The following is a 23,609-nucleotide window of genomic DNA, read 5'->3' as shown; positions in this document are numbered from 1 at the left end:
TGGGGGCCCGTCTTCTTTTTCTTCTTTTTCATTTTTCTTTTGGGTGTGTGTGTGTGTGTGTGTGTGTGTGTGATGTTCATGCTCCCCACTTAGTAGTACTATGGGTGAAATTTAGTTAATTGTTTTACATATGTTTTTCATTATTTGTATTTTAAAGAAATGTCTATGTATTTGCCATATGTGGCCTTCAGCCTCCAGTTTGGAAATAATAGACATTGTCATTGATGAAATTTCTGTTATATTAACAGCTCTAGCTAAATAATTCCTGATGTCTCCTTTTTGTTTATCTTTGTATGTATCTAAAGACTGTAATGAGTCCTGTTATTAGAGGTGTTTAAAAGATAAGCTCAGAAAATGCTCTGCTCTATGTTTGAAAAGGAAGTGCACAGAATCTTAGACTGTTCACCTCAGAGAGCTGTCCGTAAGGGCCCTGAGAGCCGTCCGTCAGTAGTGGGGCAAGAGGACGAGGACCTCTCCCTCAGCCATGTCATCACAGGCAGTGTTAGATGGGGCTTCTGTGGAGAGTACAGGAAATCTCACCACTGGGTTCACTTTCAATTTTCCACTTTTTCAACCTTGCTGGCCTCTTTTTACTTCAAGGAAAGATCTGTCCTGGGGATTAAGTTTGACCTTCTGTCCACGGGAGAAGCTTCCTGTTCCCTGTGCTTCAAGCCCCACAAGGGCCACTTGATTGAGAGTAATAGCTGGAATTTTGCCCGAGTGTCTTCTGCAGGGAATAATTACTTCTTATTTTTCTATGGTAACCTTAAAATTTTGAGCTAATATTCCTCAGGACATAACTGCTCTTACCAGCCTGCCTCCTGATTTTCAGATATTCAGGGCAAAATATGTTTTTTTATGTTCCTGCACACTTCAGATGCACCGAGGTGCCTGGGTGCCGGGGCTGGGCTGGGAAGGGAAGGAGGCAGAGGAGGCCTTTGCCTCAGGCACGACATGGAAAGGGGTGCCAAGAGACTCAGGAATGAAGACAAATAACACTTTAACACAGTGTTGTTTTGTTTTTTTTTTTTTTTTAAATCACAGTTCATGGAGAAAACCCATGATGAACAAAATATCAAAATTTTGTGTGCTTTCCTATGAGGTCATTAGTATCAGGTAGGATTAGTGTCTGTCTCTTTGCTGAGACTTAATCCAAGAAAGAAAGTTCTGGTTGTTCTTGCCTGGCAGCTGCTATAACATATGCTTCCTTTGCAGGTCTGACTTTTCTGCAGCATGTAAGAACTAGCCCTGAAGGGTACGCCCACTTCACCCTCTCCGGAGATTATTACAACCGTGCCCTGTCAGGTCAGTACCTAACATAAGTGATCGTGGGATTTAAAACCCACACTTTAATTATTTGCCTGGGTCTACCTCTACATAAATTTTGCATGAGGGGAGGGAGGCGGGGCCAGGCAGGGAAAGGTGAAACACAAGTGACTGCATAGGCACAAAAGATACAGATTTTTTTTTCCCCTAACATATCTGATATGTTGCAACTGAGTTATTTAAAAACAAGTTTTCCTAGTTAGTTCTTTTCAGTGCTAGAGTTTGGGTCATTCTAGAACATGAGATTGCTCAGGAGCAAAGAATCATTTGGCCCTGACAGAAGCTAAATTTCAAGGGAGATTTCTGCCCATAAGCATTTTAAACTTCAAGCCTCCTTCCTCCTTGCTGGACCTGTTTCATTAAAAGCATACTGAATCAGTGATAATGTACAACCTGCCATGCCCTACTCGCTCAAGCAAAATACAGTTGATCAGAGCAGGTGATTATGGAATCTGGATAATAATGCAAAAACGTTTTCAGGTTTCTTTCCTTCCACTGGAAGGATCAAGGTAAGGGCCCATACACACGGACATTCAGGAGGCATCATAAACCAGGGCTGAGCAGTTTGAGTGTGAACTTTGCCTTAAGATATTTCTTAGTAGGTGTGGACAGAATAGAGCCATACGGCCTGAGGCTTAGACCCCAGAGTGACTGCTCCCTCTGATTTCAGTGGAGAATGAAGTGTCATCAGTTGTGCTGCTGCAGATGGTTCTAGAGTGTATGTTAGTTAGCATTTTTTTAACTGTTGAACATGTTTAACTTGAGAATACTGACCGAAGTCTTACTAGTTGAGGGAGACTCTTATGGGGCATATGGAAGCCATTTTTCTGAGAATCATTCATTTTCCCAGAGCAAATCTTACTTTTAAAGTCCTATGAACACTTTTAGGTCACTAAAGGTCAAGTAGTGCGAAGGGACGAATGTATCTACTTATTGCTACATATTGGGTTGGATTTCTGTTGGTCAAGAGGCTGATCTGTGACTGATGGAGTATTATAGTTAGAAAACTTAAAAATGAACTGTCTTGAAAAGTTGAGTCTTTAAAACCATGGAGAGGTACCATTTTTCTCACCTAGCACGCTGGCAGAAATTAAGTGTGACTCTACTATGAGCCACAGAACTCTAACTGCTTGCCATTAGAACTGTAAGTTGGTACAAGCACTTTGGAAAACAATCTGATGTGCAGCAGGGTTAAGTATAAGCATACTCCACAGCCCAGCAGTATACTTCTAGGTCTGTACCCCAGAGGATCCCAAGCCCCCGTGGTAGTATTCTTCCTATAGCTATAAATCTGTAGGCTCAAGGGAATATTTCACAGAAGTAGAATGAATACAGATTGTGGTGTGGTCATAAGCAGATTACAATTCACTGGGGAAAATAAATGTGCCACAGCTATGTGGCAGCGATACGAGTGAGTCTCAGAGGCACGTGGTCGGGCAAAAATAGAAACTTGCAGAAGAAAAAAAAAAAGAAACTTGCAGAAGAACATGTATGGCAGGATTCCATTTACATAAAGATCCCCCATAGGACAGACTCACCACTATGTTCTGGAGACACGCATGTATCTGTGTGGTAAAACTATAAAAAAAGAGCAAGGAAATGAATAAAACTCCAAACTAATGTTTACTTGGAGTTGGGTGGAAGAGGGTTGGTGGGAAGGGAGCTGACATGGGAGAGTGGCACTCAGGGACTTCAGAGGAACTAAGGATTTTCTATTTCTTAAGCTGAATAGTGGCTACATGAGTGCTTGTAGTAATTTTATTCTTTAAACCATACATATGTGTTGTTTTCATTCTTTTTTGTACACAGGATATTTGAAGATTAGAAACTTGAAAAACTTAAGTGAATGAATTTCCAATTATGCTCTACCTATTTATTCAACCAGTGGGTTCTTAACATAAGCAGGAGAATCAAATTTAATGGAATTTAATGGTTACTTCAGCCACTGAGAGCACTTTTCCATCCTGAGTCTGAGACTCCTTTTTCTATTTTGAGTGGATCAAAAGCAGGTCCTCCCTGCTCTTTAATAGCGAGGGTATATATCCTCTGTGCCTTTCTTCCTCCCACCTTGGAGACCCTGGGGCATGTGTCTGTCCTTCCACTCACATCCTCTAGACAGCACAGACATCTGTGGGGTGACCTGTAGCTAAAGATGGTGCTTTCGCTGTGAATCACGTTGGAAATAGAAAGCTATTAAGCCAGAGTTTGTCCTTGCTGAGCATTTGTGAACAGCGTTCCCCTCTAAACTCTTGATATCTGCCTAACAGATGTCTTCCTTCCTGTGTTCTTGTAGGCTGGGAGCCATTTATCGAGCCATGGCCATGCTCTGTATCCTGGCAACAACAGGCAGCTAGTCGCCTCCACCCTCCCCGACTGAAGCTGGAAGCCAAGGCCAAACCCCGCTTGGATATCAACATCACTTCTGTACTGATTGGTGAGTGGAAAGTTGTGTCTAGAAGACTGATACCTTTCTGTACTGCAGTCTTTTGTCTAGAAGACTGTTGACCCTGGTTTAGCAGATATCTGAGCCCACATTGGACATCACCCATTCACCGGGGCTGCTCTCCTGATAAACCCCAGCCTAGCTCATGGTTCTTTTCATCCCATTGCTCCAGAGTTGGCATCTTGTATTAATGCTGTTAGTGATCAACCAAGAGCTGAGACTGTTGGGAAACATAACTCTCTCTCTGTTTGGGATGAATCTTCTCCCTGATGATGCTTGGTCACAGGTTTTTCTTAAATATCTGAGAAGTGAGTATAGATTCCCTTCTTTCAGGCTACTCCTACACAGAATAATTCTTAAAAGGTATAATTTTGACCTTGTCTTTACAGTAGGATAAATTGCCTGTACTATTTCCTATCAAGTCATCATGTTGACCTGACTCTGAAAATCACTGGGTTGAAGGGTTGCCAAGCTAATGGTGTGTGTTCTTAATGTTTTTTGAAAACACTGAAACGTACATTCCTGGATTCACTGTAGTGAGTCGGAACCACTCTGTGCTTGTATTTATATCATCTAAGAGAAAAGTAACATTCTCATAACAGTCAGGTGTTGCCTGCCTTTGCTGTGAAAACCCACTCTATTTGAATCATTGATCTACATGGTCTGATTTTTGGTAATACTGGGTTATCTGAGTGATAACACTACTGCAAATCTGTGAACTTTCTTTAGTGGATGTGATTGAGGCTCATAGGATATCCATTGGCTTATTTTGTGTCATAATAAGATGCAGAAAACGTATAGTGAAATGAGATGGTAAGTTTATTGATTCCAAAGTTTTATTTTTTTTTTCGTTTTATTTTTTTTTATTTTTTTAATTTTTATTTATGATAGTCACAGAGAGAGAGAGAGAGAGAGAGAGAGAGGCAGGCAGAGACACAGGCAGAGGGAGAAGCAGGCTCCATGCACCGGGAGCCCGACGTGGGATTCGATCCTGGGTCTCCAGGATCGCGCCCTGGGCCAAAGGCAGGCGCCAAACCGCTGCGCCACCCAGGGATCCCTGATTCCAAAGTTTTAAAACCACTGTTTGACATTAACGGATTTCATTCATTAAATTTGCCCAATTAACCTCATGATCGTTCTGTACTGTATTATTTTGATACTATGTTATTTCTTATATAATGTGTTCATCTGGAAATTTAGATAAAGTTTAGCATAGCTTTTTGGAAAGCTGTAATAAACAAGACCTTAAAAGAGGTTTATTGATATTTCTGATGAGCATCTATTTAAAAATGTCTTCCAAAAAAAAAAAAAAAAAGAAAATGTCTTCCAAAAGGCATTCTTTTCTGTAGTAAAGCTGTTTTTTTTTAAAATCTCCAATTCCTTATTTCTTTCTTTTTTCTTTTTGAAAGATTTTGTTTATTTATTCATGAGAGAGAGGCAGAGACACAGGCAGAGGGAGAAGCAGGCTCCATGTGGGACTTGATTCCGGATCCCAGATCACGCCCTGAGCCAAAGGTAGACGTTTAACTGCTGAGCTCCCCAGGTGTCCCGTCCAATTCCCTATTCCTAATGCTGTGCTGAAACCCAGAAATATTACTGTGACCCCTTAGCGTTTAAATAAGTCTTACATATAGCCAACTATTGGAACCGCAAACTGGAGATCAACAAGTTTTGTTCTACAAAGTATCTTACCTTAACTAGTAGAAAAGGTCTTTCTCCAGGGATGGTGCATCAATTATTTTGTTAACCTGCCCTTCCCATTATATTTCCCTTCTAAAAATAGTAGAACCACTCCTGGAGAACTGTCCACTGGATTTCCGCTTCCTGAGATATTCGTAGTCTTTTTTTTTTTTTTTTTTTTAAGATTTTATTTATTTATTCATGAGAGACACAGAGAGGCAGAGACACAGGCAGAGGGAGAAGCAGGCTCCATGCAGGGAGCCGGATGTGGGACTCGATCATGGGACTCCAAGATCACACCTTGGTCCAAAAGCAGGCTCTAAACCGCTGAGCCACCCAGGGATCCCTGATATTGGTAGTCTTTAATAGCCTCCTCACTGGTTTTTCTGTCTTGAAACTCTGCCCCCTTAGCATAGCATAGCATAGCATAACATAGCAAACCCTTCACAAACTACTTCCCTTTTCTAGACTGCTTTGCTGTGTCCCTATCCCAGTATGTTGGGCCAGAGTCACACTACATTATTCATTGTTCCCTAAAAGGGCTATGTACTTTCATGTCTTTAAAATCTTTGCATATGCTGTTCTCTTGGCCTGGAATGTCCCCGTATCCCTAATCCCATTGGTAAACTTTTGATCTCTAACCTCTGCTCATTCCTCTCGACCCAGAACAAAAGTCCCCATATCTCGGAAGATTCCCGTGGACCTTGGTGTGGACTCTCCCACTTCTGTCAAAGCAGAATAAATCTTCCCCTGTTCTGTGCTCCCGTAGAATTTTATTTATGTCTTTATTTTAGCTCCTTCCACTTTATGGTTTTGTGGTGATAGTTGTTTGGCTAACATTGATTTCTTTCAGTGGAGCATGAGTTCTCCAGGGGACAGACTTTCTGAGAACCTAGCATAGCGCCGAGCACGCAGTAAGGCATTCAACAAAAGCTTGTTTTGCTGAATTGAAATTATTTGACTCAAACCCTCAATCTTTTCTATTTCCGTTCTTAATATCTTTGGGGAATTCTTTCTAGACCAGTATGTAAGTACCAAGGAATCGTGGATGGCAGATTACTGTAAACAGGACAAGGAAATAGATTCAACCTCAGCAGAAGACTGGATGGGCTCTTCAGTGGATCCTCCATGCTTTGGACAAAGTAAGATTTTTCTCTACAAATGTCTGACTAAATCACAGTTGACCAACACAGCCATGTTTCATTGAGAAATCCAAATAGAATCATCATTTTCTGTGAAAACAAAACAAAACAAAAAGCAACCTGTAGGATATTCTGTCTTGTGTAGTTCTATTCTAATCTTTGCAGGAGACACTTTTCTGGCACAAGGTACTGAACTTTTAATATGGGCTCTAATTCCCCCTTTGTGGGAGAGAAAAGATCTGCGATAGTTTTCTAAATTCTAGTAACATTGCATACGAGCTGGTACTTCTGAAACACAGCAAGATCAGCCACTGGTTGGTGTGTTTAACTTGGCAAAACTTCCCAGTTGATTTGGACTTTCTGATTGGATATTACAAACTGTCTTTTCAGCTTTCTAAATCTAGAGGTGCAGAGTGTGGATATATTCTTGAAGGGAGGACCGGCAGGAGCCCATATGGAAGAAATTGTTAAAAGGAGGGCTCCGTATTGTTCATAAAGCAGAAAAGAATTGAATGCCCAGCCTTTTGAAGAATGAGCAGTCCGTTTGTTCTCTCTTAACGATGTTTTCTTTCCTTATTTAATGCCCTACCATGGAGCTCTGATTTCCTTAGAGCAGGGGGTACTGTGGCGGCTAACCATGTGGCCCTTCATTTCTCCACAAGCCATTGTCCTCCAAATTCAACTCAGCCTAGCTCTGTCCGGGTGGTTTCTTTGGGGAGTCTTGGCTGGACTTCACATAGCTCACAAATGCTTAAATATTCCCTCTGGTCTGCAAACATGTCACGGGAAGATGGATTTTCTGAGTTTATGAAGTATTTGAACTGGTGCGTCTGTCCTCAGGGTGTAGAAGTGGACCGTCTGCCTTGCACTTCCAGAAGGAGGACAAGGAAATGTCAGCTACGTTTGTTCTCTGTATTCCCAGGCCGTTGCTTCTGAGTCTCCAGGTCATTGCTCAGGAGCCAGGGCTTTTCAGATATCATCAGCTTCAATTCTGGCTCCTCCTCTAACCTTCCCAATTTGTGTGTTAAAAGAATGTACAGTCTACCCAGAAGACTCTGTATAACCTTTGTAATATGCAGTGTGTCCTAGAGAGTATGTTGCATACAAGGGGATTGAGATACAGACTCAGTGTAAACATAAGGAAGGCCTAATCTTCAGGATTCTGCTGAAGGATTTTCTTTGTCTCCACCCCTCCACCTTTAAAAAAAAAATTTTCTCCTCTTTCTTTGTAGTTAATAAGCTGCCTTATCTGTGTTGAATGCCAATACCAAATTAAAGCTGGATTTTTATTTACCTATAGATTTTTATGGTTACCTAGGCTGCAGGGGTATATCTTTTAAATTAGACATAAGTGAATATACCTGAATTTCCAAATCTCCTTTCCTGTTGAATGTTCCTGGGCAACACCACATGTGACAGATGAGATTGTATTCTTTTAACAGGTCTACTAAATTAACTGTGGGGAATTTGTTTCGAAAGTCAGTAGACTTGCACCTTGTTGAACCGATCACATCTTTCAGTTCCTGTTGATGAACATTTAGTTACAGTCCCCACAAATTTGTGCATTTCATTCAGGCCAGCTTCAAAATGATCCCTTGAAAGAGAGATTCTTTTTTTTTTTTTGAGAGGCAGGCTCCCTGCAGGGAGCCCGATGTGGGACTCTATCCCAGGACCCAGGGTCACGCCCTGAGCCGGAGGCAGACGTTCAACCGCTGGGTGGCACAGCACCTTAGAAAGTTCAGTAGTTTTGTACTCAAAGGACATTTAATGGAAATACCAAATGTAAGTGTTCTAAAAACTTCCATGTTTAATTTATAATCTAAGTAATACTATGAGGTAACCCCTTGGTGGAGACTGTTTAAACTTGGAATGCACATTGACTCTTTCCCTTGAAATTTCGAAACCTCTGGGGGATTAGCATTCTGCTGCCACTGCCTTTCCAAATTGGGATGGAGCCACTGCCACCCTCGTCTGTGCTGGTCGGTCTTGGTAACTTTTCCATGCCATTTAAGAGCATACATACTTTAAGTGAAAAGTCCTCAAAAGGCTTGTCATTTCTGTTAAAGAGAATCTTGACGATGTTTTCTTTCCCTAGTCCAGAAAAACAGGAGCATGCTACTGTGACACATCCTCCACAGTAAAAGCCAGCATAAAAATATCTTGCTCACTTTGTCAATACTTTCTTAGCTCTTAGCAATCAGTGAAGGGAACGATCCTGTAACTGCATGATGCTCGCTATTTTTATAATGTACTCTTTTTGTGCTTATGTTTTGGAAGTGGGTCTTCTTATTCGCTTTATTTATTCTTACCCTCTAACTTTGTCTTTCCTGTCTACCAGGCCTCCCCCTTGTCTACCTTAGAACTAGGAGTACAGCCAGTCTGACTAACCTAGAGCACCAGATCTATGCTAGAGGTACAGTATAGCCAAGCGAGGGCTTGTTTTATTTTCCTATTTGAAGAACTGCCTTGTACACTAAATTTCTGTGAATGGGAGCTGAATGGGATATCCCAGGTTTGAGTACTCTGCTTTATTTTTTTTTAATTTATTTTATTTTATTTATTTATGATAGTCACATAGAGAGAGAGAGAGGCAGAGACATAGGCAGAGGGAGAAGCACGCTCCATGCACCGGGAGCCTGACGTGGGATTTGATCCCGGGTCTCCAGGATCGCGCCCTGGGCCAAAGGCAGGCGCCAAACCGCTGCGCCACCCAGGGATCTAGTACTCTGCTTTAATAGCAAGGAAGACCACTTCAGACTGATGAATAGAGTGACACCTTTTATCAGGAGCAGGTGATGTGCGTCTTCCCTCTCTCCTAACTCTCCACGCTGTGGAATCAACTCCATGGTATATGGTGCAGAAATACCCAGTGTCTGGGGTGATTTCTCTTTTTGAAAAATAAGAAAATGGAGGAAAGCCACCCTCCCTCAGGCAGTGCTGCAGGTCTTTGTTTATAGAATCCTTAGTGAACATTTATTCTTACAGCGATGCAAGGGGCTCTGTGGAGTAGAAGCTGCCGTGACCAGGAATTGAGCTAAGAAAAAATTTACCAGTAAATATTTGCAAAGACACAAACCTTGGTTTCTTTAGCTATAAATTGAAGTGCTTCAGAGATAGGAAATGAAATGTGCCTCATTTCTGTCTCTGACCCTTTAAGTTTCCAAGAATTTGACTAAGAAGTCAATATGATAGAGAACACCTTAAACCTCCAGGAATGGGAATCCCACGATGTTCATTCCTTCACTTGTTTGAAGGAGTGTGATTTAATCGGAATGATTTATGTCTGTACTTGGCAAACACCAGGTCCTGCCAGGGTCATGATATATTGTGTAAAAAAGACCGTTTGAGCTTCCTCTACCAGGAGTTTGGAACAGGGATGTTCATACATGGAGGCAGTACAAGGGTCTTTCCTGCAAGGTTTTACCAAGATGGATGTGGAGGGGGAGGGTTCACAAAGGAAGCCTGTGATCCCATCTTCATTTATTAATAGATTTAGACGCTCAGCTTTTCTGCATCTGTTATTTAATCTTTCAGGCTAAGTAGCCTGGGCGCCTTCCTGATGAGGGAGACGGAGTAATTTGCCTTTGTTCACATGACCAGCTGGTAGCAGGCCTGGGACTTTAATCTGTTTCTTATGATTTACAAACCAGGTCCTTTCTGATAGACTGGACGCTTACATGGCGTGGAGACCTGCACTGTTTATAAGGGCCACATTGCTCTGTGAAACCAGCCCAGCAGGGTAGCAATTCCCTCAGCTGTCTGAAACCCAAGTTGGACTTGAGGAGCCCTCTATTCTCTTGGCCTATCAAGGAATGAGGTCTGCTCACTAGAGGCAGATTTTCTGGGGCCACCAGGGAATACTGCTCTCTTGGATGGACTTGGGAATGTTGTTCCCTGGTGCTGTGCCAAAGACAAGTATGCAGTTGACTCGGGCTCCAGTGTGGGAGATGTTGGATTTGTCCCCTGGTGTCGGGTTTGGATTCGTGAGCACTGCATGTTAGTTATTCTCAGAGGCGCGCGCTGCTGCGGTCTGTGCTGGTGGGTGTGATCAACCCACGAAGCTTGGGGACCTAAGCAGTGTGCTGACCCCGGCTGCTTCATTCCAGAGTGACATACTTGTGACTGTCTTTATATGGACGCCTAGCACTTTCTCCTGTATTGCAGTGTGATCAAAGCAATTTGCCACCTGTTCTTTTTAAATCTAATTTGCAAATGGAAACTTACAGTCTGGCTCACAGTGGGATATGAAAGCACATCTGGCTTCTTTTCCTCCTGGGTCCTTTATCTGCTGTAATAAAGCAGCTTTCTCATGCACTCCTGGAGAGGGAGGTGCCTTTCAAGGTGGCACAATAAGCCCTGTTTACCCTGCAGACAGCTCTTAAATCTTTTACTCCCCCTCTGCTCTTGTCACCAGCCTCACAGCTACTCCTTGATTTTGTACTTGATGTCATTTTTTTTTTTTAAAAGCCAACCTTGCGAACCAAGTGAAGTCATTGGCATGAGAAATGGGTCTATTCTAGGTGGTTTTCCATGAGATGTTCTAGGAGATTATCATCGGAAGTATGTGGGGTATCTCTAAAGACTAACCACAGAATTGTAGGGACACCCTGCAGATCACATGTTTGTTTTATCGGATCACCATTTCTCAGATTCCCTTGAGCCATTGTCCTTAGCAAAACAGAACTTGCCTTAGCTTGAAATTGCTTGTTTTTGCAGCATTTATAGTACTAGCTTCTGAAAACTTTAGGAGGCACAAAGGAGAAGAAAAGAAAGTGATTACTTTTTAAAAGCCAGTTCCTGACTTTTATGGTCCTGGCCCAGGCCTTATTCTGGCGGTGGGAGAAGGCAGGGTCTGTTGCAGTTTACCTTCTTGTTTTGCTGACAGGAAACATGTGGACCTGTAAGGTGTGTTTAATTTTGCTCTAGAGTTCTCGTCGGGCAGTTGTGGTCACCTTTAGATGTCATTTTGCATGGCTGTGGACCACTGGGTCCCGGTGTTGCTCAGCCTGTCCTTGCGCTTTAAAGCTGGGCGCACAGTTTGTGGGTGGTGCCCGTGAGGCGTGAGCGCATGGCCGGTGCCTTTGGGGTTCTGTCTCCACCTGCTCTCAGTGTGACCCACCGACCCACGGGACCTTGGTAAGAGGAGCCGTGTCATACCTCATGGCCGGGCAGTGGTGCCGGCAGAAGGATCTCAAGGCAGCCTGGATGCTGGAAACCCATTTCTGGCCGCATGGTCTCTTGCTTCTCTGTTTTCTTAGAATGGTTATAGTCAGGTCTCTGGGATTTGGTTACTTGCAGTTTTGGATCAGTCAGTGTTTCTTTCCAGTTTCCCTGATTAGAAGCGATTTTATGAAAAGAAACCCTACTTTATGCCCCTTTTGTAGAAGCCCTAGTTCCTACCTAGTAGCAGACAGTGGTGGTATCTATGTTAAAAAATGAGCTTAAAATTTCATTTAAAAAGTTTTTGGATACTATACTTCTGATCCTCCAGGGAAGGGGAAGAAAGTATTAGTTTAAGAGAATAAAAAAGAGTGGTTTTTTAAAGATTTTATTATTTATTTATGAGAGACACAGAATGAGAGATGCAGAGACACAGGCAGAGAGGAGCAGGCTCCCTGCGGGGATCCTAGGATTCCAGGATCACGCCCTGGGCTGAAGGCAGATGCTCAACCACTGAGCCCACCACGTGTTCCTGAAAAACGTGTTCTTTCTTTTGTTAAAATATGCATAACATGACAGAAGTATAGCTTTTATGGAAAGGGAGGCTGTTAACGGGCAGGCGTTTTGGACAAAGTGTGAGTGTGTATGTGCACTGTATCTTGCTATGGTTGGGGTCACTCGCTGAGAATATATTCCTCGGGGCTTGTGGGGGTCCATCTCCCTCTGCTGATAGCAGCCAGTTAGGGCCTGGTTGAGGTTAGCTCTCCTGAGGTAAGGTTCACTAGAATCGTGGGAGGATTGGGGGCTGGGAGTAGTCCCACATCACAGCTAGCTGGTGCAGGGACCGCCACCATGTAGCAGACAGCAGACAACTTGGAGATCCCATATGTCCCACTGACACCTGTGGCGGCGCCGTGTCTGTGGCCGCCACCATCCGCCCCTCTGCAGGAGAGGCAGTCGGGGCACTGCGCGTGGGTCTGGGGAGGGTCTCTGCCACGCACGGAGAGGCCTGTGCTAACAGCCTTCCTCTGTTTGCCTGTAGCAGAGGTGAAGACCCCCAAGCGCCGGCAACCATTCGTCCCTTTTGCTCTGAGGAACCACACGGGCTGCACTTTGTGGTTTGCCACCCTGACCACCACACCCACCAGGTAAGGCACGCCGAATAGGTCACCCTGAGCCGTCTCTGCCACCAAAGGCTCCTGAGTGCCAGCCCAGCACAAGGTGGGCCCCTTCAAGAAGCTCTTAGGATTATAGTTGAATTAATAACTTGCCGTCTTGTTGAAATTTATGACAGAGGTGGAATCTGCAGCCAGAGAAGTAGATCTCAAGTCTGAAATGTCCCAATTATGACCCTGACCCTGGGGTCACATTATGTTTAAGCTAAAAGTCAAGCAAATTAAGGATGTGAGTAGGAAGTGGGAAGGAAAAGTCATCCCATCTTTTCTCCTCCGTTCTCACCACTACCCCCTTTTAAAAGAAGCTGTATGTGGTAGTTAAACCAAACATCCTGCACTTTTCTTCCAAGACAGCTTTGAAAACACCTCCCATATTATCCTCACCAAGAATTATCTTCAAACCTAAAACAGTTCATGGCAGATGGAAGTGGGTGGAGTTTGGAGAACAAAAGAGCATTTACCTGGGCCTAGTGAGGATGTTCTCTATCAGCTGCCTGCCTGCCTAGACCTTGGCTCTACCCTCGGGGTACATGCTGATCTTTCCAGTTTAGGGAATGAGAGGTGCATGAAGTAAATAACAGAATTGGCCAATTTGAAGCCACATTTCTCCTGCTTCCACTAAGTATGGTAATGCCCCTGAGGAGGTGTTTGTTTTTTTTTTTTTAAAGCAGTTTAGGTCTGTTACATTCCAGATAGTAACTTAAAAACTACTTTTTAAAACTCCTGACTGTGTTTACCTGTATTTACGTCCCGATATGTACTGGACTCACTCGCTTGCTGGAGTAAGTGGTGGAGCAGTGTTAGCTTTCAGCTGTTTCTCAAGCTTTACTGAGGCTGTGATTGTCCCAGAGATGACTGCAGTTACCTCTTAGGTCATCCTGGTAGCCAGGCTCCCTGGGCTTCTGATGGGGATTGAGGTCCAGGAGGGGCTTCTGCACCCCCAGCATGGAGCTCCGGGTGAGAGGGAGTTGAGAGAGAAAGACGGCCAAGCTGGTGTTGTGTGATTTGGTTCCAGGGCTGCGCTGTCCCACAGTGGGAGTCCAGGGCTCGTCCCAGAAGGGAATGGAACATTTCTTGATGATGCTCACAATGTTAGTGAGTGGCGGGAAGTTCTCACGGGCGAAGAGATTCCCTTTGAATTCGAAGCAAGAGGAAAGCTAAGACACAGGTAAGGTGTGGTTCATTCTTTTCCTCCCCCCAAAATATACTGGGTAGATCTCTCTATTACAAGAGATTGTCCCTAGTATTTTGCCCTTTCCCTTGCCTTTGTTAATGATTTTAATGTTTGGTTTTGAAAAGCTATTTAGAAAACCAGTGTTTCCTTCTGCTATCTTGGGAATACACTTCTTTCATTAACAGTCCCTTTATTTGACATGAGGGATGATGGCCAGTGTGTTGCCCCTAATTTGAGGGATGTGCAGATGACGACACTCAAGTTCACTCAAGTTGTATACAAGCCTGGTTTTCAGGATGTAGTGGCGACATGGTTTCTTATGTTTTTACTTTATTTGAACGTTACTATGGTTGACACACAATGTTACATTAGTTTCAGGTATACAACATAGTGGTGTGGCAGCTCTACATTATCCTATGTTTGCTGCAAGTGTGACTACTGCCTGTCACCCTGCGGCACTATTACAGTGCCACCGACTGTATTCCTCATGCTGTACCTTTTCTCCTCGTGACTTGCTCACCTCATAACTGGAATGACATGCTATTCTTAAAAGGTTGTCAAAGCATGTTGATTTTGGTTTTAAGATGTGCGTGTGCTACATAGCACTTTCAGCAAGCAGGTGGGTTCAGGCAGCAGGGCCAGTCATGCTAAGAAATTCTGATTCTAAGAGGATAACAGTGACTCATCGAGGGAGACTGCCAGTTGGTCACTGTTGAAACAGCCAGGCAAAGGATTGGACTAAACACGAAAGAAGGTCTGTCTGGTTATGAGAGGTCCTAAAATGCCTTTTTTGCAGACATGTTTAAGGGGAAGGGCAATCCAGTGGATGGCGATAGGGTGAGACACTTGCATGTGAGCCTCCTATCCATTGTCAAGCAGAGCTGAAGTATCAGAGCTCGGCTTCGGCCGTCTGGCCTTATGCTTTCATGACGCTTTAAGTCTTTGTGTGCAAAGCTGCTCCCAAGTGAAACAGCTCTTCCTTGCGCACAGCTCGGACCAGCACACATGATTCTCTAGTGGCCAGCGTCCCGCACTTGTGGGCCTCCCAGTGATTACATAGGAAGAATAGTTTATACAGTCACCGTGCTGGGCACACGTACCTGGAGCCACAACAGAATTTCCAGGGATGAGTGGTAAGCGTGTTCCTGTTCCACAAAGTTCCTGGAGAAGCTAATTATAGAACTGCTGGCTGTATTTCTTCATCAGCACTGCCTCCGTTGCGTCAGGAAGGGTTTGACCTCTTTGTCATTTCCGTTTTAGCATACATGTCTAGTAACCCATTTTAAGTCCCACTGTTCTGCTTGAATTCATCAAAATAAATGCCTTCTCTGGCTTTTCCCTCCTTGGCACACGGTGCCCCACTCCTTCCCTCCCCCTTTCCTGTCAGCCTTAAATCCAGTTCCCCATTTTGGGCTTCTGGCTTGAATTAGGCAAAATCTAAAATAGAATTAAATGTGCAATTTCCTCCTGTTCCTCCCGTTCTGCCCGCTGCCTTCTGCTCCAATTTCAGCCGAGCACTTCAGCCCTAAAGCTCTGAGGGCTTCGTCTCTCATAACCTGTCTGTAGGCGTATAGGACTGAAGCCAAACAACCGAGTGGGGTTCTGAGAGATGTAGGATTTTCAACAAGGGAACCAAGAAGAAAATGTCATTTTATGCATTTCCGAGAGTGTGGTTATATGATGAAATTGCTGGTACAACACTTTTACTGGCCCACTGGAATGCTTTTAGCTGACGTCATTATTTTATAGAGGTGGGGGTGGGGGTGGCGTGCGGAAAGGACCCCGGCATGTGCGCAGGATTTGCAGAGTTTGTACAAAGGGAGGGTAAATGCCAGTCTTGCTCGGGCTTTACAGATCTTGCACGTTTGTTTTAAGTATAACACCCAGTTAAAATATTCTCTTGATTTTTCTTGCATTAGGTAACCACCAAAAGGCTTAGCCAAGGGGATTTTTATATCGTTATATAGTAAATCAGATTTGACTCTTTGCTTCTACTTTCCTTCCCTTTTTAAGATCATGCTTAACATCCTTTCCCCTGTTCTGCCTCATAGACACACCCACGACCTCCGGATTCATCAGCTGCAAGTGAGAGTGAACGGCTGGGAGCAAGTGAGCCCGGTGTCCGTGGACAAAGTGGGGACATTTTTCCGCTATGCAGCACCCGATAAGAATTCATCTTCCTCTACGGTGTGTGGCTCTAAAATTGGTGTTTTAGGGCACAATCTTGCCCCAGCCATGTGCCCTTAAAGCCAGAGACTAGGACACTTCAGCCTGTAACCTCGCTCTGGTGAAATTGTCTTGTTCCTCATTTCCCCTGGCTCTAGGAAGAAGACACAAGATTATTTGGGGTCAGGCATAGGGATTCATAGTTGCTACATAGGTCAGCCACCAGTGGTTAATTTCAGTAGAAAAAAAGATAGAAAATTAGTGTTAACACATACTACCTCACCTGTGCAGACCCATTTCATACTCAGTTGGCCCAATTGGCAGTTTACTAATCTGCCAAACATGTGTTGGCTCTACTTCCGCATATTGTCATGCTTCCTTTGTATACGATATTCTTTATATTTCTTGTAATGCTGTTCCTTGATCCTTCTAGCTCTTGTCTCCAAATTCTGCTTTCTGGCATAAAGACCAATGTCCACTGTTACTCATTTTCTGATCACACACCCTTTCACACACCCTTGCCCTAATGTTACCCCAGCCTGCAGTTAGGGGTTGAGGGCCTACCTGAGGAGAGACGCAGGCGGCCTCCCTGTCTGGAACGCGCAGGTGGAGGCTGGCATCCTGGCTGCTGTAGTGGTCATGGGCGCTCTCACCCACTGCTTAGCCATACTTTGTAGGATTACATTCCTTACTGGGGAGCCAGTGATGCGTCAGAAAGTGCAGATTGGCAAAGACATCGTAGCTTTCCTTGTGTTCCCTTTATTGATGAAAAATATCCTCAGAGAACGCTGTTCCTTCCTCTTCTTCTCTTGGACCCTAAGTTTCGTAGAAAAGGAGACTTTCTTTCCAGATTACGTTCCTGCCTAAATTTATGTCTAGTCATGAAAGGACTAATTCTCCCCAGAGATAGATACCTTTCTGTTGTATTGTTGTGTCATGGAGAAATTCTGTATATTTGGAATGATTGAAAAATCAGTATTACATTTCTCGTATCCTCTAAGATAAGATGTTTTCTTTTCATGGCAGACCATACTTTACTAAGATTATTTATAAATCCTATTCTTACAAGCAAATTACGTTGTCATTGAATTTAATGATGCCTGTAATCTTAGGTCTGTGCTGACTCTGACTTTTGGATTCTTTCTTAGATTGGCAGCCCAAGCAGCAGAACGAATATTATTCATCCGCAGGTTTATGTGAGTATGATTTTCCTGTGTCTACTGAGTATATACACTGCACTTGAACCATACATTGATGTCCTAGTGATCACAGGACTTTATGACCTGTGTGTGATTGGAATTGATCTTTGTCCTTTCCTATTAACAATTTACCTTCCTTTTATAAGAACTTTCAAAGAAATATTTTCACTAACTTGGTATATTAGACTGTTACGGGGAGGAGGAGAAAATGCAAATGTTGTGGTCCAGGTTTCCCTTCTCTTATTTCCTTTTTCTTTTCTTTCTTTCTTTCTTTCTTTCTTTCTTTCTTTTTTTTTTTTTTTTTTTTTGAGAAAGAGACAGCATGCGAGTATGTGGGGGGAGGGGTGAAGTGGGGAGGGACAGAGGGTGAGGGGGAGAGAGCATCTTAAGCAGGCTCCACACCTAGTGCGGAGCCCAAAGCAGGGCTTGATCTCACAACCTGGAGATCAAGACCTGAACCAAAATTGAGAGTTGGACGCTAAACTGTCTGAGCCACCCAGGCTCCCCCGTTTTTTCTTTTAAGTTAAAATATAAATGAACCCTATGCAGCTATGTGCATTTCCTGGATTTTGGTCCCAAGATTGTAAAAGTAAATAAGAATGAAAAATAGTAAGTTTTATTTCCATTTAGCTTTAGAAACCTCATCAGAGGATGATATTAAAAAACTGTCTTCAGAATTTTGCTTATAGTTTCTTCTTTCTGATGGTAGTAAGTTTTGAAATGTGAGATTTTTAAGTAAGCTTAGAGACAGCAGTGTCAAGATTTAAAATCATTCTTGGGCTTTGGCTCTCTTGGGGATTTACTAGGCTAGGTCAGTGGGAGCTTTGATATTTGTGCTGGGATTGTGTCCCTCTAAATACCCTCCAGAAAATGACAGTTTGCCTTTTCACTGGGATTTCATGGACGTCTTGATTCAAAACGAGCTCTTCGTTTTATTGTGCATTAGGTCGGTTTCCACATACTGTTTGTTTTAATAAAAATGTTGGTAGTAGGAAAAGCTTGGATGTGGTGTCATTTGTTTCTCCAATAAAAACAGCATTGTCAGTATGTTCTGAACACATTCAAAGAATGATAATTGCAGAAACCTTCTCTTTGGAGTACCTGATGTGGAGTTTGATACTTAAAAAACAAAAAAAAACTTCCCTGGCATTTGCTAGTAGAATGAAACGTGTGTTGAATGTCTGAATGAACATGTGGAAACAGAAAGTAGTGGCTGTAGCCCAAGACCAAAAATAAATTATTTCCCTCCACTCTGTTAAGTTTTGGAGCCTCGGTGTCCTGTTTGTGAAAGAGCAATTACTGAACAAAGCTGAAAAAGTTGCAGAGAAAGAGAAGTTTGATTTTTAAAGTCCTTTGAAAAACAAATGTTGTTTTTTCTGCAGGCGTGTCAACGAGCGGTGTATGGGTCTAGAGAGTAATTTTTATGACATTTAGGGGGAAAAAGTAATTATTGTTCCTGTGAAAGGCATACCAGTACAGACAGCTCTTTCTTACACACTCTCTGGATTTTACAAAGACAAGTTCTAACCTCAGAAGACTTCCTTCTGTTTTTCTGTGTGTGTTGGGCAGTATCCAGCCCATTGTTAGCGTTCAAGGAGTGTTTCTCACTTTAATGTTAATCTGGGAGAGAAATACCACAGAAGGTAAATCATTTTATGTTCTGCAAAGTCCTACCCCAGTGTTTCTAAACGTTTAGTTGCTTTGGATGATCTTTATTCCCCTCCAGTAGAGTTGAAAACAAGCCTCGTTCACAGTTTCCATATAAGGGCTGATGTGTAGGAACCCAAGGGCATTGTGAATGAAGGGTAATTTCCAGCAGACAGTTTCTTATCAAATTGCAGGAAGTTTGGAAGATTTAATAGGTTATTATGGGTCTTAGTTACTTTATAATGTGTCTAGAGGCCTAAGACTGATTTTTCTTTGTGACACATTTTGTGATACCACATCTGAGTAGAGTATCTGTTTTTCTAGAAATGTTTAGAATTGGCTGTTTTAACAGTGTGTATCTATAGCATATTCACTTCTATTAAAGATGAATGGTTTTAGGGCTTAATGACTAATTTCACTGAAGGGTTCTAGTAATAATAAGATGCTTTTGATTTAGGCACTCTGGTTGGTATTGTTGTATTTTGTGTGTTTTTTCAAGAGCACAGCTATGACACTTTTATTCCTGTGTTTTTTGCAGTTCTCTTCACTCCCACCTGTCCGGGTGGTCTTTGCTGTGACAATGGAGGGCAGTGCTCGGAAAGTAATCACTGTCCGATCTGCCCTCATTGTGAAGAACAGGCTTGAGACACCAATGGAACTAAGACTGGATAGCCCATCAGCTCCAGACAGTGAGTTTTGCCATGGTCTTCCTTTATCTTGAGAGGGTCAAACTTTTGGGTGGAAGACCATTCCCTAAAGATGCTGACCCTTTTTTCTGTGGCAGAGCCTGTGGTGCTTCCCGCGATCATGCCCGGGGATTCATTTGCTGTACCTTTACATCTCACTTCTTGGCGGCTACAGGCCCGGCCTAAAGGATTGGGTGTATTTTTCTGTAAGGCTCCTATTCACTGGACCAATGTAGTGAAGGCTGCAGAGGTTAGCAGCAGCAAACGAGAATGCCACTCTATGGACTTGGACAAAAGCCGATTCTTCAGGTATGCACAACACTGCAATGGCGTGTAAATTTTCCTTTTTAAAAAGATATTCATTCTCTCTCTGAGGACTCTTAGTGATTCAGTTGTGCTCGTTTAAAACCCTAAAGTTCTTATTCCTTAAGTTCTTATGTTAGAGCTTATAAGGCTTCGAGGGTTAATCTTTGGTGGGTATGCGACTGTTGCTTATCATCTGATATTTATGGGAGAAGCAACCAGCAAGCACACTACTCACAAGATAAGAAACTTGTATGTGTGCATCAGCATAAAAAGAGGACATGCAGAGAGGGAAGTAAAAAGTATTAGCCAGTACCTATTTCTAAATTGAGACTCAGAATCTTGGGGGTGGAAGTTTTTCAAATGACAGATTTCAAAGGAATTTGGAGGAAGGCTCATGCACCTAGTACTGACTTGCCTTGGGGACCTTAACAAAATTATCTAATCATTGAGACTCTTGTTTTCCCCTTCTGAAGCATATAGGTAGTACATTTCTAGATTCAATGTTGGAAAAAACACTGGATTGGTATTGTTCAATCCTTCTAAACTTAGACTTTAAACTTACTTAGATCAGAGACTATCAGCTTTAGTTTTCTCTTTAGTGAAGACAGGCATTCATTTACTTTAAACTTCTAGAAGAGGTGCAAGAATAATGTAAAGAATTCTAGTATGCCCTTTACCCTGATTGGCCAGTGGTTAATGGACTGAAGGGAGAAATGAATAAATACGCAGCCATAATGGAGTGTTTAACAGTTTCCTATCAATGATTTATAAAAACAAACATCAAAGATTTGAATAGTGCTGTCCATCAGTGTATGTCATAATTGGCATTTATAAAGCACTTTAACAACTCCAGATCGTATACTCACTTCAAGTATATATGGAATAATTATCAAGAGAGACCATCTACTGGGCCATAACACAAAGATCAATAAATATTAAAAGAATTGAAACCATACACAATAAATCTCATCACAATAGGATTAAACTGGGCATCAGTAACAGTAAGATGCCTGTAAAATCCCTAAATATTTGGAAATGAAACATTAGATTTCTAAATAACCCAAGGGTCAAAAAAGAAATCACAAAGGAAATTAAAAATATTTTGAACTGAACAATAATAACAACTAGACATTAAAATGTGGGGGAAGCAGCAAAAGCTGTTCTATAGAGGAATGTATAGGTTTTGTGTTTTGTGGTTTTTTTGAGAAATGTGTAGCTTTTAATGCTCTTATAAGAAAATAAGGAAGATGGAAAATCACTGGTCTAAGCTTCTGCCTTAAGGTAGAAAAGGAAGAGCACATTAAAACAAACAAATAGAGAAAGAACCTGATAAAAGTAAATGTGGAAATCAATGAAATAGAAAACAAACAATAGAGAAAAATTAGCAGTGTCAAGTTGGCCTTTTGAAAAGATTAATAAATTTGATAAATAATAAGATTGATCAAGGAGAAAAGAGAACATACAGATTACTGATAGAAGGAATGAAAAGAGGAGACATTATTATAGATTCTATAGACATTAAAAGGAGACTCTACGAATAATTTTATACAAATTCCACTCTGGAATGACAGATTTCTTAAAAAAGATGATCAAAACTGACCCAATGAAGAAACAGAAAATCCAAATAGTCCAATATCTCTTAAAGAAATTAATTTTTCGGGGATCCCTGGGTGGCACAGCGGTTTAGCGCCTGCCTTTGGCCCAGGGCGTGATCCTGGAGACCCGGTATCGAATCCCACGTCAGGCTCCCGGTGCATGGAGCCTGCTTCTCCCTCTGCCTATGTCTCTGCCTCTCTCTCTCTCTCTGTGTGACTATCATAAATAAATGAAAAAAAAATTAAAAAAAAAAAGAAATCAATTTTTCAATAAAAAGCCTTCCCAGAATAAAGACTCTAGGTCCACATGGCTCCACCAGTGAGTTCGCCAGACATTTTAAGAAGAAATAGCACCAGTTCAAGTCTTTTGGAAAGCAGAGCAGGAGGAAACAGTTCCTATTCATTTTATGAGGCCACATATACCTGATACCAAAACTGACATATATATTATTGAATAAAGAGAGAGAGGGAACTATAAACCAATATTTCCCCAAGAGATACAAAAATTCTGTTTTTTTTTTTTTTTAAGATTTTATTTATTCATGAGAGACACAGAGAGAAAGGCAGAGACACAGGCAGAGGGAGAAGCAGGCTCCATGCAGGGAGCCCAGCGTGGGACTTGATCCCGGGTGTTCAGGATCACGCCCTGGGCTGAAGGCAGTGCTAAACCGCTGAGCCACTGGGGCTGCCCGAGATACAAAAATTCTTAACAAAATATTACCAAATAGAAATCCAGCAAGTGAGGTTTATTTTAGGAATGTAAGATTATATTAACATTTGAAAATTGATAAATGTAACTTCCCATATTAACCCAAAAAGACTAAAAGAAAAAACCCATCAGATTATCTCATTAAATGCCAAACAAACAAACAAACAAACAAACAAAAAAGCACTTGATAAAATTCAACACCCAGTACAGGCAGCTGTACTCGGCAAATGAGGAACCGAAAAGAATTTTTTCAGTTTGTTTAAGGACATCTGTTATAAACCTACAGAAACCTACAGCTACCGTCATACTTAATGGTGAAACCTTAAACTTTTTTTCCTTGAGATTGAGAACCAGCCACTCCATATGATATTGCCATAGTAGTCCTAGCTGTTGCAATAAGGATAAACAGGAAATTGAGAAAGCTTAAAGATCTGAAAAGAACTAAAACAATATATGCAAATGACACATATATATAGAGAACCATAGACTACATAGGAAAATTATGAGGCTTCATAAATTTATCAAGATTTCAGGATTTGAGATCAACCTACAGAAATCAATTGTATTCTTTTTTTTTCTTTTTCTTTCTTTTTTTTTTTTTTTTTAGGATTTTTATTTATTTGAGAGAGACAGAGATAGTGACAGAAAGAGTACAAGCTAGGAGGAGAGGGAGAAGCAGACTCCCAGCTGAGCAGGAAATCCAACACAGGGTTCCATCCCAGGACTCTGGGGTCATGACCTGATCCAAAGGCAGACGCTCAACTGCCTGAGCCACCCAGGCGCTCCTCAATTGTATTCTTATATTCTAGCCATGAACAATTGGAAATTAAAATAATGCTACTTACAGTAGCATCAAAAATCATAATTACCCAGAACTCAATCTAAGGAATTATGTACCAGTTCTCTATGCCAGAAATGACAAAACCTTGTCAAGAGATAGTAAAGAAAACCCAATAACTAAGTGGAAAGATAACCAAGTTCATGGATTGGAAGACTCGATATTGTTAGGATTTCCATGCTCACTAAATTGATATGAAGATACAACCCAGTTGGCTATCTGCAACCCAATTAGCCATCAACAGGATGATGAATAAATAAAAAGCGGTATATTCATCCATTGGCATGTGGATCAAATTACTGATGCATACAACAGCTCAACTGTATCTTGTAGAAACTCCATGTGACACAAAAAAACCAGACA

At 42.1% G+C, this 23,609-nt stretch overlaps 1 protein-coding gene across 22 annotated transcripts in view; it reads left to right on the top strand.

The window, feature by feature from the left end:
- Positions 1 to 23,609, top strand: part of VPS13D (vacuolar protein sorting 13 homolog D) — a 316,308-nt gene that overhangs the window by 160,186 nt on the left and 132,513 nt on the right. For 17 of the 22 annotated variants that reach the window (XR_007409292.1, XM_049107151.1, XM_049107184.1 and 14 more), the window contains 10 exons: positions 1,216 to 1,305; positions 3,620 to 3,760; positions 6,469 to 6,591; positions 8,930 to 9,004; positions 12,794 to 12,899; positions 13,942 to 14,094; positions 16,152 to 16,287; positions 17,415 to 17,462; positions 19,651 to 19,801; positions 19,897 to 20,107. Coding sequence is in view for 21 of the 22 variants with exons in the window: in XM_049107151.1 (XP_048963108.1) it covers positions 1,216 to 1,305; positions 3,620 to 3,760; positions 6,469 to 6,591; positions 8,930 to 9,004; positions 12,794 to 12,899; positions 13,942 to 14,094; positions 16,152 to 16,287; positions 17,415 to 17,462; positions 19,651 to 19,801; positions 19,897 to 20,107 (1,234 nt within the window). In the remaining variant the exon portion in view is untranslated. The remainder of the gene's footprint in view (positions 1 to 1,215; positions 1,306 to 3,619; positions 3,761 to 6,468; positions 6,592 to 8,929; positions 9,005 to 12,793; positions 12,900 to 13,941; positions 14,095 to 16,151; positions 16,288 to 17,414; positions 17,463 to 19,650; positions 19,802 to 19,896; positions 20,108 to 23,609) is intronic. The other 5 variants (XM_049107157.1, XM_049107140.1, XM_049107164.1 and 2 more) reach the window with 3 other exon arrangements.

Source organism: Canis lupus, chromosome 2, assembly GCF_003254725.2.
Source record: "Canis lupus dingo isolate Sandy chromosome 2, ASM325472v2, whole genome shotgun sequence".
Classification (NCBI taxonomy): domain Eukaryota; kingdom Metazoa; phylum Chordata; class Mammalia; order Carnivora; family Canidae; genus Canis; species Canis lupus.
The sequence above is the reverse complement of the archived record's forward strand: the minus strand, read 5'-3'. Positions and strand labels throughout refer to the sequence as shown.